This window comes from Mchenga conophoros, linkage group LG14, assembly GCF_057382185.1.
Source record: "Mchenga conophoros isolate Kocher_MC1m ecotype Shallow Benthic linkage group LG14, M_conophoros_male_GT1.1, whole genome shotgun sequence".
In the NCBI taxonomy this organism is placed as follows: domain Eukaryota; kingdom Metazoa; phylum Chordata; class Actinopteri; order Cichliformes; family Cichlidae; genus Mchenga; species Mchenga conophoros.
Genome location: NC_140539.1, coordinates 33180791 through 33197080, shown reverse-complemented (window position 1 = coordinate 33197080; position 16290 = coordinate 33180791). Strand labels below are relative to the sequence as shown.

Here is a 16290-nt window from a genome sequence, read left to right as displayed (position 1 = left end):
GTCATTTCTGTTCGCCTTGCTTCTGTCTTCTGCTCTGTTCATTGTGTTGGGAGTTTCACCATGTGGAGGCTCTCCCACACAGACATATACCAAGTGACAGCAGAAAACAAAAGAAGAAGAGGATATTGTTATTTGTGGACATATGTATATTTTAGAATATACATTTTAGTACTCCAGCTGTCTGAATATCATTAAACATTAAAATCTTAACAGCCTTCGAAGGACGCACTTGCATTGCTATGCTATTAATATATTATTTGTGGCATAAACTGTTTATATCAGCAATAATCATTTATCGCAGTTATATCTGGGGCAATATATCATCCAACTAAATCAGTATTCTAAGAGGCCTGTGTACAGTATGGGTGAACCAAATACAAAAAAATTAACACAGCCTGTCATGGATGCAGGTTCAAGGACCCAGAGGAGAATCGGGATGCAGACTGTTTAAACAGAAGGTGTGCCAGTTGCAGAGTTCAAAAACAGAGTCCAAAAATAAGAAGCCAAGAAAATCCAAACAAACCCAGGAGACCATGGAGGGGGGAGAAAAAAAACACTAGAGGAGCTTAACAGACACTGCAACAAAGATTGAGGGGGAAGGCTGGATTATTTGTACACATGGAGGTGATTCGGGAAGTGGAGACAGCTGGGGCGAACTCGATACAGGTGTAGACAATCAAGGCGAAGTAAAACTAAGCACAAAGCACAGGAGACTAACTTCCAAAGTAAAACAGGAACTAACTCAGAGAAAAGTACAACAAAATAACACACTCCATAAACTTGACAAGAACTTAAAGGTTTAAAATACAAGAGCGCAAAAAGTTTGAACCCTCAAGTGAATAAACAAGGACAAACTATACAATCAAATCAAACAGAAAACACCTGAAGCTGAATAAGAGCTTAGAACTCCAAACAATATAATACAACTTGACACACAAGGAGTTAGCAGAGGTTAAGTAACGCAGAATGCGAGGAACCAAAATACAAATAACCCTAACCTGCTTTCAAAAGAAACAAGATTAAGAGATTGAGATTAATGCACAAACCCCCACAATGAACCAATAGATCGTGATCCAGGTACATCTTCTTAAAATTAAGATATGTTGTGGGATAAAGTTATATTTTGAAGGCTAATTGGGTACCAATATGTTTAAACATCTGAATTCAATATCAATACTGTAAACTGTATGATTAATGCAATGGTAATGATGATGATTATTAACAATAGCAGTAAAAAAATTTCCCTGATCTCCACAAATACTTTAATAAAGAAGCTGTTGAAAGGGTGCTGGCATAGCTCACTGGCTTAGCAGGCGACCGATATGCCAAAGGCAAGTGCAGGCCGTTTCCTTTATGTAGTTCTTTTCACCTTCATCTACTGTACTCTGTTTTTGTCCAAGGGCTACAGTACGTTACTGTCCAAAATAAAGATGAAACGCCCCAAAACAAGTTTTTTTAAAAAGAGAAGTTATTAAAACAAAAAATATATGAAAAGGAACAACTGGCTGACTCACCACTCTGGATATTTAAAGCATGGTGCTTGTCTATTGTCCACCCTCCCAGTTTTGAGGCAATGGTTTCGTAGCCCTGTAGTACAGCGGTCCTCTTCTCCCATAGAATAAGGTCTGGGCATGACTCATACTCAAAACCAACTGAAACTATGGAACAAAACAAAGATAAAATAGTAAAAAAATGTGTGTTCTCTGGATAAAAGAAAATCATATCAGTATAATCAAAAATAATTTTTGTCATCGCTTACCAAAAGCTTCGGACAAGCCATAGACCTTCTGGCTGTAGACATCTGTCTTGTCCCACACAAAGTCATACGAGAGATTTGGGGCTGCAGGAAACCACTTTCTGAAAAGCCTGCCTTCCACAGCCACCATGAGGTGAACTTTCATCAGGTTAAAAGGGATTAAGGAGTGGGTGAGAGTAACCCTTAGCACTGACTTGTAACCTGGGGTCCTGCTGCTTAAATAGCCGAGTCTCATTTCCGTTCCAGGTATAGGTACTTCTTCCTCCAGAGACTATGAACAGAAAAACAAAGCTTATTAAATATAGAAAAGCATCGATCCTGACAGAAGGTGACATGTTATAAATTCTGTCCTCACATTTGAGGTAATAATGTTCCACTGTTTTATTTTTTTGCTGTTCTTGTTTTACACAAAATATCAGCTTGTCAGTCTGTTGGTCAATGGCCACTGCAGCCATTATTTTTTTAGCCTTGCCTCCAACCACATCTATGGACCCAAGGGAGACTGGAAACACTAATTAGAGGACAATTATGCTCATGCGTTACATGGCATAGGATGAAGAATTTCTTCATTATGTATTCCAATGAGAATTTTCCATAATTGATTTCAAAATAGCAAGTCCTCCATTAGGATGGTAGTCTTTTCTATGAAATCCATATCGCAGTTGCGTAACCTGTGTGCTCTTGGGCTCAGAGGCTGCCAAGGCCAATAATATATAGAATAATAAAAGTTAGCTTAGTAAGATGCTGTTGCCTTTAGAAATTTTAGCTGAGGTCAGACCTGTAACAACAGTGGGTCAGCATTCATAGACTGTAGAGCGTTCGCAATGAGGATCAAGGGTCAACACCAGTAGTTTGGTTAACCAATTCCTGTCTTCTATAATTGAATCGCCTCTTTCCATAGTACAAAACAAGATTCAGAGTACTAATCAAAACAAGTACTTTAACTGTTATAGGTCAGATGACTTTTATGTGTGTTTTTTTTTAATTATTCAAACAGGGCAGCTATTCATGGTTGACTTATCAGGATTCCTTTTTACAACTGTAAATGGGATGATGTCCCTGTACACGGAGCAGCAAAGACAAGGCGACTATAAATAAACTCAACTCAGACTAAATTCCCTGATATGCCATAAATCTTACGAAGCAAACTGGGAGGCAGAGTAATGAGAGAAGTGCAGAGATACCTGCTAGAAATACAGGAGCCGCACAAACAGTTCGACAACATAGGTCACCAACACAGAAGTCCAAATAGATGCTTACATCAAAAAGCCTCATGTAGATAAACTTGTATGCCTAACTGTAAGATGCAAATCCTTCCTAGAGGTATTTATATGCATAAACTGGATGACTACTCTACAGTAACAACTGTTTCTGTGGATAAGATAATAATCATCACTCTGCAGTTAGGTACAACGTATATTGTGAATTACCCAAATTTTACAGGCCAATTACACTTGAGTCATAAAAATTAAAGCACTGAGTCACTGTTATATTTATACTTGAAAAATAGTCTGTAGCTGTGCGGCATGAATCATTTACAGGAAGACCCATATGCATTAGAACCTGCAGGGCAGGGACAGAGCATCACCTGGATTTCAGGTACAACATTCCCTCTTTCAGCACAGGACCCAGCGAATGCGGTGAGCGGCGCTGGGGACACTACAGGGCTGGGCCTGGTAAAGCTGCTCAGGTCACAGCTAGGGATGTCATTCTCCTCATGCCGCATCACGATGGTATCCATGACAAAGAAACGTCCCCATGGCAACCAGAGTGTGTGCTCCTGGGTGATGAATGGAGCGCGTTCAAAGTGCAGGGCTATGGCTATGCCCCCATTGGTCACCAAGTCAAAACTGGAACACAGATGTGCACAATGTCAAAGAAAATTAACTGATTGCCTTACTTTTGGATGAATTAAAATAAATACAGTGAAAATTCCCATTCCCAATTTATACTATTTGTTTTGTGTTGTGCATCAAGCCTCTGTTGTGAACACGACACATTTGTTATTCTCTATTTAAAGGATAAAAAAGAGATTAATCAGTAATAAATTCAAAATTTAATTTTTTTAAAAAGTTAAAGAAAGGATGCTTTTAACTGCTTTGAATCATCTCTGTTACACAATGGAGCAGATACAATACGATTATAGATCACAATGTAAAAATGCAGGTTTCCTTGGTTTAATAATCTTAACATTTTATTTGAAGAATGCAAAGTAGCAGATTACAGGCGTGACTGTTTCACTCCAATTACCATGTAATGTGCTGCTCCTGTGCTCACATGTGTACTGTAAATGAGAGAGAGAGGTTTGTGCCGAGGGATGGAGGCAGCCGCCAGTACTTTATTGATCTCTCAGACGAAGGCTGTCCACTCTAACATCAGTCTAAAAGCCCTGCAATGCAATCCCATCTGCTGTTGCATTAAAGGGTCTCTGCCTCTGGACTGACCTGACTGTGTCTCAGTAAACAGGCTACATTTTGGCAGCGTCATCACCTCTAACTGCTGCATGGTACCTGCACCTGGACTGGACTTTTGCAGCTTTTGTCACTTCTCTCTAAGAGCCAATTAGCACCTGGTCACCTACAGGCCCCTGGGACAGGCAAACACTCTCTCTCTCTCACACACACACACACACTCAGAGTTTTTCTCAAATTACAGATACAGAAGTAAGTTTAAATAGTGCCATGTAAAATGGGCAAACTCCCTCTTGGTTTAAGCTTCTATATAAAGAACTCGCTCAGTCTAACTTCCCTTGAGGGTAAACATCTGATTGGCTGTGGTGATAAACAACAACTTGGTCCGCCCTTGATGTTTTGCCCTTGGCTGGGTGCAAGCAAAGTGAGCTTCTTCATCAGTCTCGAGTCTGCAGAGCAAGGCTCTCGTAGTACTCATGCAGCTGTGATCCATCAGTACCCATGCAGTTGCATTCAGTCTGTAGCATGCCTGGCAGGCTTGGGCTATGCAAACTCAAAATACTTCTGGACTACCATGGGCAGCATAGGCGATCGATGAAGAGATTCACTGGCTATTATCAATCATGACAATAGCCTTAAGGAACAAAATGATTACATTACCTACAGAAGGTTACCGCCTTGTGCCCTTTGGAAATGCATCAAACTAAGAAAGTTAACTACATTTTTACTCATTTGCCAGCTAATGAGCAATATAACAGTATATTTATAATGGACTGCATGACGTCTACTTAGGTTAAAGTGAGCCAAGGTCAGAGCAAAAAATTAGTAAGAATAAACACAGACTGTAAAACTACAAGTTCTCCCGTAAAGACGCTCACAAGTACCCTAATAATGTAATGAGCTTAAACCCATGTCAGCATTTTTCTCATTAATAGAGAAAAGCTTAAAAGCGAATAGGTCTGTCTTAATGCTCAGCCAATCAGAAAATAGCTACACAGTTGTAAAGAAACTAAACTAACCTCTTTTGTTTAGGCCTGAAAACTTTCCCAGATAGTGGAAAGGGTAATTTAAAAAACTAAGCCCTTGGACAATAAAGAACACATCATAAAAATGAGTTGAGACAGCTTTCCCATTTCTAAGTGGCTGAACAGGTGCATTTCTGATTTCACGCTGCACTGAGCCTGTTTACAGTGATTGCAGGGGAGTTGCAGGAGACTGGGCATGTTTACAGGGGAACCTGGGAGATGGAGTAGTGTTTACACATATGCTGGAAGGTAGAAAAGAGTATGGAGCTTTGCAAAGAAAAAAGTGACTGATGCATAAGAAAAAAAATGGGACACGCATAAATGGAAAAAGGATAGAGATGAGGAAAGTCAGTGCAGTGGAAAGGACATGAGACCTGGGCTCAAGGAAAGCACGGGAAATAAGTAAAAGAGCAGTACCCAGAAAGGAAAGGCTTATGGGCAATGAGAGATTAGAGGAAAGACAGCGTGAAGGGATGGAGAGCAGATGAAATGAGTGAAGAAGGTGAAGATGATGAAGTAGAGAAGAGAGATTTTTGTAAAAGTAAAGGGGAGAGAAAAACGACAGGATGGAAGAAATGAGGGGACGCAGGAATGATCAGGATCAAACCAGCGGCAAAGATGTGGGCCTTTAGAGTGTCAGTGACTGATAAAAGTGCCAGGAAGAAGTGGGGCTTGGAGAGCAAACACCAATTCATGTTGTGCTGTGATAGAGGGGCTCGGTTTGCCACAAGGCCTTACTAACACTGAGATACCTGGGACTGGGGGTTGTGAGTGTATACTGTATGCTTGTACAATCTTATCAAATACATTTAAGATGAAAAGAAAAAGAGAGAAAATTATTAGAGATTTTATTCTCAAGTTTTTTTCTCTTTCACTCCAAGAAACACGCCGAAGCTAGTTTGATGTTTTTCTCTGTTTCTCTGAGAAACTCTCCTGATGCCAAAGCAGCCTGAACAGCATCGCTCAAAGAACGCTACACAGAGAACTCAGACTTTTTCCTCTTTCTTATTTAGAACACATTGCCACAACAATTTATCTTCCCCCAAAGGGTTTTTAGTGGTGCTGTAATAAAATAACAAAATAGCTTTTTTCCTGCTTTCCTGAACAGCCAGAACATATGTGGAATTGTCTGAGGAAGTAAGTGGTAATGATCTATGACAGTCACATTACTACGTATTATTTTATGGTCATAATTATAACATCCAACTAATTAGAAAAACCATTTCATAAATGGCAAAAGCATTATTAAACTATTTAGAGAGGATAAACAAGGAGCGCAAACACATTTCTGTGACCTAAACCTAACTGTGTCACTTAATTCTCTTAATCTTCTATTGTCGAATAAATAATGTCCATCTGCACAATGTTTTATAGCTCCAGTGAGATGCTTTGCATTGGCATATTTTATTCTTTCCCCACCCTGCTGCTACTGAAGCATAACTTATGAGTGTACCAGAAGGGCTTTGTTTGATTTCTCTGGGAATTGAGCCGAGAACTCCAAAATTGGACCAAATGAAATCACAAAGCAGATCAATGGCAGCACAGTTTGCTGTGGCAACTGTGTTTTTTCCCCCCCTTTCCATCGTTAAGATTTTGTAAAAGTATTTGACAATGATCTAAATATCACTATCTGTACAGCATTTTTAGGTAACTGCGAGAGAGGTTTTACTGCATCCTTTACTCTCTGCGTGTGCTTTGATATAAAGACTCAGGTTCTTACCTTCCATCCTGCCTGGTGATTGTGTAACCATAAGATGGGTTATTGATGAAGCTGATGTTCACTCCTACCAGTGGCGTTCCGTCTGACGTCACGACTTGTCCACGGATGACACAAGCATGGCTGTACGAAGTGAAAAAGATCAGCATTATTGCTCATTGCATAGCAGTACAAATAATTACAAGCTAACAGCAGGTGTCCTGCAGTAAAACCTGTATTATCTTGTTTTATTTATATAATTTCTGTCCACGCTAAAATATGCAAAAGAGGATGGATAAAACATTCAGACAGCATATTTTAACAAAGCTAAAAGGTTAGATAGAATGTACCAACAATACTAATGCTGCCTACAATGAATTCTTGGTTTATGGAGAAAGGACCCATTACTGCATACCATTCCATAGCTCGTTCCCATATTTCCTGTTTTTTAAGGTCTTTTTTTCCTTTTCTTTTTTAATCTGCTTCTATCTAAAAGTCAAAATAATGAAAACGAATTGATACCACATACCACCAGCACTTAAGACTGACATTGTGGATTTTCTATATAACACAAAATGACGCTATCTCAGCGTACTTATATTAATACTAATACACTCTGTCTCCTCCTCCCCCTCCTACTACTACTATTAATATTTTTTTTTCTTTTCAGCATTAGAAATAGATCAACAGAGAGGAGAAACATTAAAGTCAGTATGGATTTGCTCAAAACAGAAATACTGTACACAATAAAATAGCCATAACAGAAACACAACAAACTAACACCTCCTAGGGTGTCTCTAAGGGTTTTTCCATCCAGAATGGAAGGATAATGAGATAAGGAAGCTTTACTTTGCTTTTGCTCTAATTAAAAAAGAGGAATTATCTTTTCCATTACAGAATGCCAGAGAGGGAAATAATAGGACTGCAGATTGCAAGACTTGCTTGGCTGATTATCAAGACCTCAACAGATTTCCAGACTGACATCAGGCCTCCAGAAGCTGCATAAATTAGATCTGATCATCAGTCGCCACCAATCAATAGTGGGAAGTCGTCCAAATTCACCTCCTAATCTTACTGGACTGATGAGTTGAGACCTTGCTGTAGCACGTCTCCCTCGTCGACTCTTACCCTCGTCATTATCAAGGCCCGACTCATGGTCAGCCGTTGTTTCTGTAGTCGTTTGCAAAAAATTGGTCCCCTAACAAATGCCTTACTGTCACTTCTTCATTAGACCATGGCTATTTTTAATACATTTGGGTCTTAAACACTGCCACGTACTGGAAACAATTAACACTAGCGTGTTAGTAGCTGCCCTCAACATGTCCTTACCAGAGGCAAGATCATTCACCCTACACTATCCTGGTCCCCAGGAACCCTGTTTTATGTTAATTAGGCCAGGTCTCCTTCAGAAGACCTTCGCTGTCCACTACTGTGCTGTAAACAAGCAAGGAGATACTGCTCTGAATCCTTGGGCTTACACCCAAATATCTAAGAGGATGCATTTACATAGAATTATTACCAAAGTTAACCCAGCACTGATCTGGCTGTCTACATTTAATCATTCACAGCAATAGTTTATTTTAGTCTTGTTTGAAGTTTCAGCCGTCTCCATTTTCTTGAGATGGAGTTGTGAAAGCGGAACTATCGCCTTCCTGCTTCTGTGAACCACATCGGAAGCTGATTCCTCACTGTCAAGACAAATGATTTAAATATTGACATCAAATAAAACCCTGAGACAGAGTGGCAAAGGAAGCATGAAGAATTCACTACAGAAAATTCCATCCTTTGTGAGATTTCACAAGTCCAAAGGGATTCGCAAAGAGAAACATAAAGGACATGTTATAGTATGAAATAATCTTTAGTTTAGCTTATCTAGTCAGACGTCACAGTGGAGTGTGTCAGATGTCATTTTCACCCCTCACTTGAACAAGTCTTAAACTTACTCTATATAGGAAAAAAAACATCAGGTTTCCTTCAGGTGATATTTATGGTGACGATCCAAATGACTACAGCAACATACTGGCTGGTTAATTTACAAGAAAATAAGAACTAAATGACAAAAGGAGAGCTTTTGATCTATATCTAAAAAAAGGTAAAAATAATGGTAGTAAACATTAAACGGTAAAGATTTGAAGCATAATTTGGAAATACCATCTTTCACAATTGTGTAATTGTGAGGAAACTACATTGTTTTCTCACACTGACATCTCAGATACAATAAAAGCTGCGTGTCAGCTTTAACTATAGAGAACCTTCAATGACCACGGCTAATAAATAGTACCATTAACTCGGAAGCAACGGAAACATCATTACCCACGCAAATGAATTGATTACAGGGGAAATCCTGCTGAAACTGTAAGCATGTCACTGCAGCCCTCTCTTTTCCCTGTCTGCGTGTTAATAGCATGCTGAACAGGGGAAAACGAGGAGACGTCGATATAAATTTTTAGCTCTCCAAATATACTATGCTGCTAAAAGGGCTAGGACACACAGAGAAGGAAACAAACAAGAGATTTTCTGACATTAATGGTCTAACGCTGATAAAAGAGTTCTAAATAAAATAATACAAGTGCACGCCTGTAAATGAAGTAAATGGCTTCTGCCTCGCTATTATATGCCAGCTATCAATCTTTGCCCAAATTGTTCCGCGGACAAAGCTCCTGTTTACTATTCTGGTCACCATCCACTGCTGGGCATAGGCAGTCTCTTGTATTATGTGTCATGGTGGAGAATCAAGATGTTTCATGCAGTGGCAGATGCTTTATTCAGTGGCACCTTTGCAGCTTTTTGCGGTGGGAAACATCAGAAATAGAAGTCCAACATGTCTACTAGCACAAGGAAGCGGTTAGAGGATCAATAGCCAGATGATCGGGTGACCAGGGCAGGAATATCAGGAAGGAAGATGCTGAGACCGTGCCTTTAAGGCTCATCTGAAGCCCAGAGCTCCCTGTCATAACTGTTCATATCTGTCAGTGGGTGGGGAATGAATACCAAGCATGAATAATAGATTATCACTGATATTTTTAGGTGAGCTGAGGCCTCCAATCTTGCAGCTCATCTCTGGATTCTTCATTTTACTTATTTATGTCTGCATCTTGTGAGAGAGACAAGAGTATTACTCAATCCTCTATGCCGCTTCCTCTGTCCAGTGAAGAACTGCAAAATGTTGAGTGGTTCTTGAAAGCTAGTAAAATGTCAACGAGGGAAAATGTCACACCGCTTCTCTTAAGTATCAGCTGACGCTACTGCAAAAGTAAAAAAAAAAAAAAAAATTAAAAATCAGCCATACTTTACTTTGCTGATGCAAATCACAGAGGTTTTTTAAAGCCTTTACTGACACTGGTGTTTGAAAGAATTAAATCAAATTTGGCATAATTTTCATATGTTAACAAGAACCCAATGCTAACATGTTTTTTAAAGTACAAATGGTCTGCTTAAAAAAATGTTAAAACACCTAAAAAAAAAATTAAAAACCAACAAACCATTACTGAGTCACATTTTAATACCATTTTCTAAACATTTTCAAATATTCTCAATTTACTTTCTTTAGGCTGTTGTCTCGTTCTGTCACGTGGGTATAATAAGTTGAGATGAGAGAGATGCATAAGCGAGTGAGATGCAAATAAGTGACGCAGCCTCACAAGCGTTTAAAGATGAAAAGAGAAGGAGACAAAAGAAAACAGAGGCAGGGGAACCTAATGGGAGTTTGACTGCTTTCCTGCCTGATATGAAAGGATCTCAGATTCCATGGCTGGGGTGTCATGAGCTCTGCCTCTGGGAGCGGGCCTCAGATGGATTACCGTAAAAGTAATCACAATACATAAATATGAGATGCCTTTCTTTGTAGGGAATTCTCCTTCCTTTTTGCCACATTCTATGTCTGTCCATCATCATCTGTCCATCATCCTCCAAGCCTCATCGTTCATTTCAGCCTTACTTTCAGCCCCCACTGACTGCTGCCTCCTCTCCCTTGTGCAAATATTTTCATCTGGATTTTAAAAAGCACATAATTTACATCTACTAAGATCTGTCAGTGCTATAACTGTAGCGCAGTAATTTGAAGCGGCCTATATTAAAAGTAAAATCCACTGATTTATGCCTGAACCTCAAATGTCATTACTTAAGAAAGCGATAACACAACTGTTGAGTTCACTGAGCATCAACTGATAATTTGACTGGCTCAACCAGGAGGAATCTGACAAGAATCTTAAGCATGAACAACAAACGACGATGCAGAATAAAAAGGGAATTCAACCCAATACCGTAGCTGGTTCTGGTTATATTATTAAGAGAATTGGTTAGAGAAGGCTGCGCTGGGTGCTGTCTGGTGAGAGTAATGCAAAAGTCACTCACTTGCCATCGAAGGGGTTTGCTCCAGGGATTATGTGGGTGCTGTCCCTGCCCACAAGGAAGCGCACCCTGTCATAGAAAGTCTGTAGGTTGCTCTGTGCAGAGGACATCTGTGTCTCCTGGATGATGTCCAGGGGATCCGGGGAGCCCACACACAGGGAGGTAGTGTGACAGGTTGCCTGCAGACAGCAGTCTGGATCCATGCAGTCCACCAGGCCATCTGACAAGGTCAAAGAAGTCAAAAACACACAAACACTGACTCATTAAACAACAGCCTAGACACACACCTGGCAAAAGAAAGTATAAAGTACTGCTCAAAGTTGGTTTTAGGGTGTGTTAAGCACAAATGCTTTGAGAAATAAAAGTTTAAAATATATATATAGCCATTAACGTAATATAAAATACAGTAAAGATAAATAAAAAATCAAATTGGTGCTTGCTGTCACTACACTGCATCTTTAAAAGATAATAATTTATCCTAGTCACACTTGCCCACATATTTTTAATGTAGGTGGCAGATAAGTTGATACAAGTTGTTTAGGGCTTTGTGTTTGAGAGTATTGTTATGCAGCGGAATAAATCTGGGACAGCTCGGATAATGGATAAGAATTTGTTTGCATTTTTCAGAACTCAGAAGATCATTTATTCTCACAAAATTCCCAGCTCCATTTGCAGAAGTGTAGCCCAAAACCTGCAAGGACCTGCCATGCACTGTTGGCTGCAAACCTTTGTCGAACAAACAGACTTGTATTAAATTTACATTAATCAGGGAAAGTAAGCAAGAGTACCTGCTGCTTTTGTTATCAGAACTCAAGTTTTTTTTGTACTATGATTAGTTTGCTCCACATCAAAAAACAATAGTTTGGAGCAAATTATCATCTTGAAAGTCAGAAAGCATACAGAACTGCAATAAAATGTACAAAATGTTCTAAAAAGATCGTTTCAAAGTCTCCCATGAGAAACTATCGGAGCCCAGCTGCTTTTTGGCACTGCTGAATTTCAAATGCGTCCGAAATTCATCAACTGTGTGTCCTCGGATGAGTGTGTTGTGTTTCCATCTTTAACCTTGTCTGTTACTTTGTGCTTCTGCTATTAGCTTATCAAATTTATTAGACCACTTGTCCAAAAAAATAAGAGAAAATTAATATTTCAGAAATATAAGCTAAAACTAAAAAAAAATATTGCTGTTAATTAGGGAAGTAACAAACTGAATTAATGTTTTTATACCCAAACTTGAGCTGACACACTGGAGTTTTCTCACAAATTAATCAAGCATCACATTCAAGAGGCTGTAAATGTAACAACTCTAATTTGTTGTGTTAATCAAAAAATAATAATAACATGTTTTACTTTGTTTCTTTTGTAAAATAGTAAATTTTAACATTTGTGGATAACAACAATAAATATATTTTAACATTAAAAATATTTTAATTAACAAACTTAGGCTTACTGGTAGATTGACTATTACAAGAACATGAATAAAATAAATAAAATTTCCAGTACTGTCAATTTAGGGCAGCTGTGGTAAAACCTTAAATTGGGTAATGGTCTAATAAATGTATCATGTGTAGTATATGTTTTCTTTATGCCCAAAACTTTGCACTGTATATTTGTCTTTTTTATGGATATTATTCTTCTTGTTAAAATTTTAGGGCTTCATACCTTATATTTTACTTGATATAGAATTAGACAAGAAAGGATTATTTATTTGCCTGTTGTATTATTACACAAACAGAGACAATTTATATACATGAATAGGAGTCAAAATTAAATATATAATTTATTTAATATACCATAGCAGTGAGAAAAAATAGAGCAGTTCCGACCTGTTGCTTTACTCAGTGTTTCTTACGTGTACGCGTGTGTATATCCTCCTTATTTGATGGTCGGAACTTGTAACATTGCTCATGGCTCTCTGTCAGTAATTTAAGGAATACATGACAAAGAGAGCTGCTGTGCATTGCACTTTTCTTTGCTGAAGTGGGTCACTGGACTCCCTAGCCTTTGCTTTAAGGGGCCTATCTGGCCAGATGGGTGATAAAAATAAACCCTGCTGTCAGGATTCAGTCAAATCCCCAGAAGCACCCTCCTTTTACTATTGAGAGCTGTGTGGTCCCTGTACAGTGATCGGAAGACAAACAGCCCCTGCATAAATAAGGGATGCTAGTGCATAGCTCAAGCCCAGAATGAGGTCTGGAAGAAAGGAAGTCACGTCTCCCACTTGGCCTCAAGAGTGGTGCAGCCTCCTGGCTGGCTCTGTGTGTGTGCCTGGCTCTGCTCAGGGCTAGTTAGAGGGCAGAGCGTAGACTTCCTCCTGGGGCCGGCGAATGTTCAAAACCTCAGGGCCAGGTACTCTGCTTTTTAATAAAAACCTGTTGTCCAGGTGCCTGGCTGGAAGCCATTCCTCAACTTCACCTGTATAAGAGAGCAACTGAGCCTGGAAAGCATAAATGTACGTACAGGATATTCTCAAGCACAAGGGTGGTTAATTTTATAGTCAAATCATGTCTGGTTAAGAGTCCCTGTTGATGCCTGGCCAGTGTCAGAAGGCACCATTGTGTGTTGTTTGTGACTTTACCTCCATCGTTGTCCTTGACATCACTGCAGGCAGTTTCCATAGAGGTGTCACAGCCAGTGCCCCTCCAGCCCAGCTGGCACACACAGTACCAGCCATTGTTACCCAGAGTGCACCTACCATTTCCATTGCACAAACCAGGGCAGCCCTCTGCGTAACAAAATGGACAAAGACAAAGGTCGGCAATGAAAATCAAATAGCAGTAACACACGGACACTGTACGCTATTTATGGGAAAAGAAAACTACAAATTTGAAAAAAATGACAAAAATGTGAGGTGAGAGCTAATATTTATCGGGTAACAATAAGATTTTAAATGGGTGAGGGCAGCCACAATGACCCTCGGCAGAGGCTGATTAATTTGATATACCTTCCGTGAAGCTTCTAATATCCCTTTGCAGTAAAATCAGATAATCGGGATCTTCTACATCAATATTCACTCATTACTACAGTGGACTGGACTCTCATATCTATGCCGCTACAGTTCGTTAATGAGAGCAGTGGTGTATTGTGCTGGTATTTCCGTCCGCTGAAAAAAACAAGAGTTTGGTGTTTTACTTATTGAAAAAATAATTCATTTTATTATTTGATAAACTGTCCCAAGACACTTTTCAGCTATCAATAACATACAATGCTTGTTTTGTCATTATGAGAAGAAGAAAAGAATATAACATAGTATAGTTTAAAATGGATAAAGGTTACCTCAGTAGCTTTGTGCAGAGGCAGGCTTTGCAAGAACTACTGTTCCGGGGGAAGCGACCCCAAGGGAGTGAAAAGCTGGCTGGAGCATAACGACAGGTACAATATTCCAATGTTTTTCTTTGGTTATATCTTTACAAGGGCATAGATTAGAGGATGATCTTGCCCATTCTTCGACATTTATCTGATACCTTGTGATCTGTATCCTCTCACAGAGGCATAGGGTAAATTCACAGGATATCAAAAACACATCTTAACAGCGGTTTGTGTTGCAGGAAGGCTGCCTTGATAGAAAGAATATTAAACTGACCCATTTTATCGACTAAAGACAGTGGGGCAGCATTCTCTACTGTATGCTTTTACATCACACAGAAAGAATGGGAGCAAAAGAGGGAGATACTGAGAAAAGAAGAGACAGGTGTAGTGATTGGTGGACATATGAATGGGAGAAAGATCAGTAGTGAGACAGAAACAAGTATACGCATTTAGGAGGATGACTGTTGTAGATCTCTCGGTTAGCTACAGAGTAAAGGTGACACTATGACATGAGTCATAGCATAAACAATTCAAAGAACAGCCCACACTGCTTTTACTTATGCACATTTATCCCATATAAATGTTTTTAATGGCATAGGCAACACTTCCCCTTTTGCTTTAATGCTGCTTTTTAGAATTTAAATAAATCAAGATGTGATTCAAGTGCACAAGGGTTTTAACAACGACAAAAGCATTGCATTCACTGTTTAGGAATTGCAGTCATTTTTATATAGTCCCCCATTATCAGCCCTACAATAATACAAACAGAGAAAAATCCAACATTCATTTTACCCCCAATGAGCAAGCACCTTGGCAACAGCGGGAAGGAAAAACTCCCTTTTAACAGGAAGAAACCTCCGGCAGAACCAAGCTCAGGGAGGGGCGGCCATCTGCCGAGACCAGGTGGGGTGAGAGAAGGAAGACCGGATAAAAAATGTATACAGGTGGTCCCATTGAGACCCGATGTCTCATTTAGAAGAGAGCAGGTCTGGTTTTCCTAGCAATTTGATGCAGTCATTGAAAAAAGTAATGTAATTTTAAAAATAAGCACTGTTTTAAATACTTTGTGAAAATCACGACAGGCAATGACTTTGTGAATTCTACACCACATAGTTGTAATCAAATGCAGTGCTTGCTTCCTTTAGATGCTCTGCCAGGCCTTTACTGCAGCCACCTTCAGTGGCTGCTTGTTTGTGGGTCTCTGCCTTTATTTTTGTTTTCAGTAACTGAAAAGCATGCTCTACTGGGCTGACATCAGATGACTGACTTGGGCACTGAAGAATATCCCATTTCCTGGCTTTGAGAAACTCTTGAGTTGCTTGTGCAGTTTACTTTGGGTCATTATCCATTTGCACTGTGATAAGTCGTCCGATCATTTCTGTCGCATTTGGCTGAATCTGAGCAGAGATACAGCCCCGTACACTTCGAATTATTCAAGCTTTTCTTTCAGTAGTTTGATCAATAAACACTAGTGGCCAGTTACACTGGACGCCATACACAGCCATGCCATAACATTGTCTAAACCATGTTGGACAGTGTGGTTTTCTTCAGATCAACAGCAGTTCTTTTGACTACTGTATACTTTTCAACTTCCCATCATTCTGGGACAAATTGTACCAAATTATTCTTTTGCGCATTACTAAAGTTTTAGGGCTCAAGTTAATTTCTTACTATTATATTATTATTCTTTTTTAAGAATGCAATGGCTTTTTCCTTCACTTGCATCAACATTTCTTTGTACCT

General features: G+C 39.4%; 1 protein-coding gene across 2 annotated transcripts in view; it reads right to left on the bottom strand.

The window, feature by feature from the left end:
- The window catches only part of tenm4 (teneurin transmembrane protein 4), a 198046-nt gene that overhangs the window by 34694 nt on the left and 147062 nt on the right, over positions 1 to 16290 (bottom strand). For both annotated transcript variants that reach the window (XM_085244029.1, XM_085244030.1), the window contains 6 exons: positions 13817 to 13963; positions 11242 to 11458; positions 6913 to 7032; positions 3345 to 3606; positions 1760 to 2027; positions 1515 to 1658 (listed from right to left, as the gene is read on the bottom strand). In XM_085244029.1, coding sequence (XP_085100155.1) covers positions 1515 to 1658; positions 1760 to 2027; positions 3345 to 3606; positions 6913 to 7032; positions 11242 to 11458; positions 13817 to 13963 — 1158 coding nt within the window. The remainder of the gene's footprint in view (positions 1 to 1514; positions 1659 to 1759; positions 2028 to 3344; positions 3607 to 6912; positions 7033 to 11241; positions 11459 to 13816; positions 13964 to 16290) is intronic.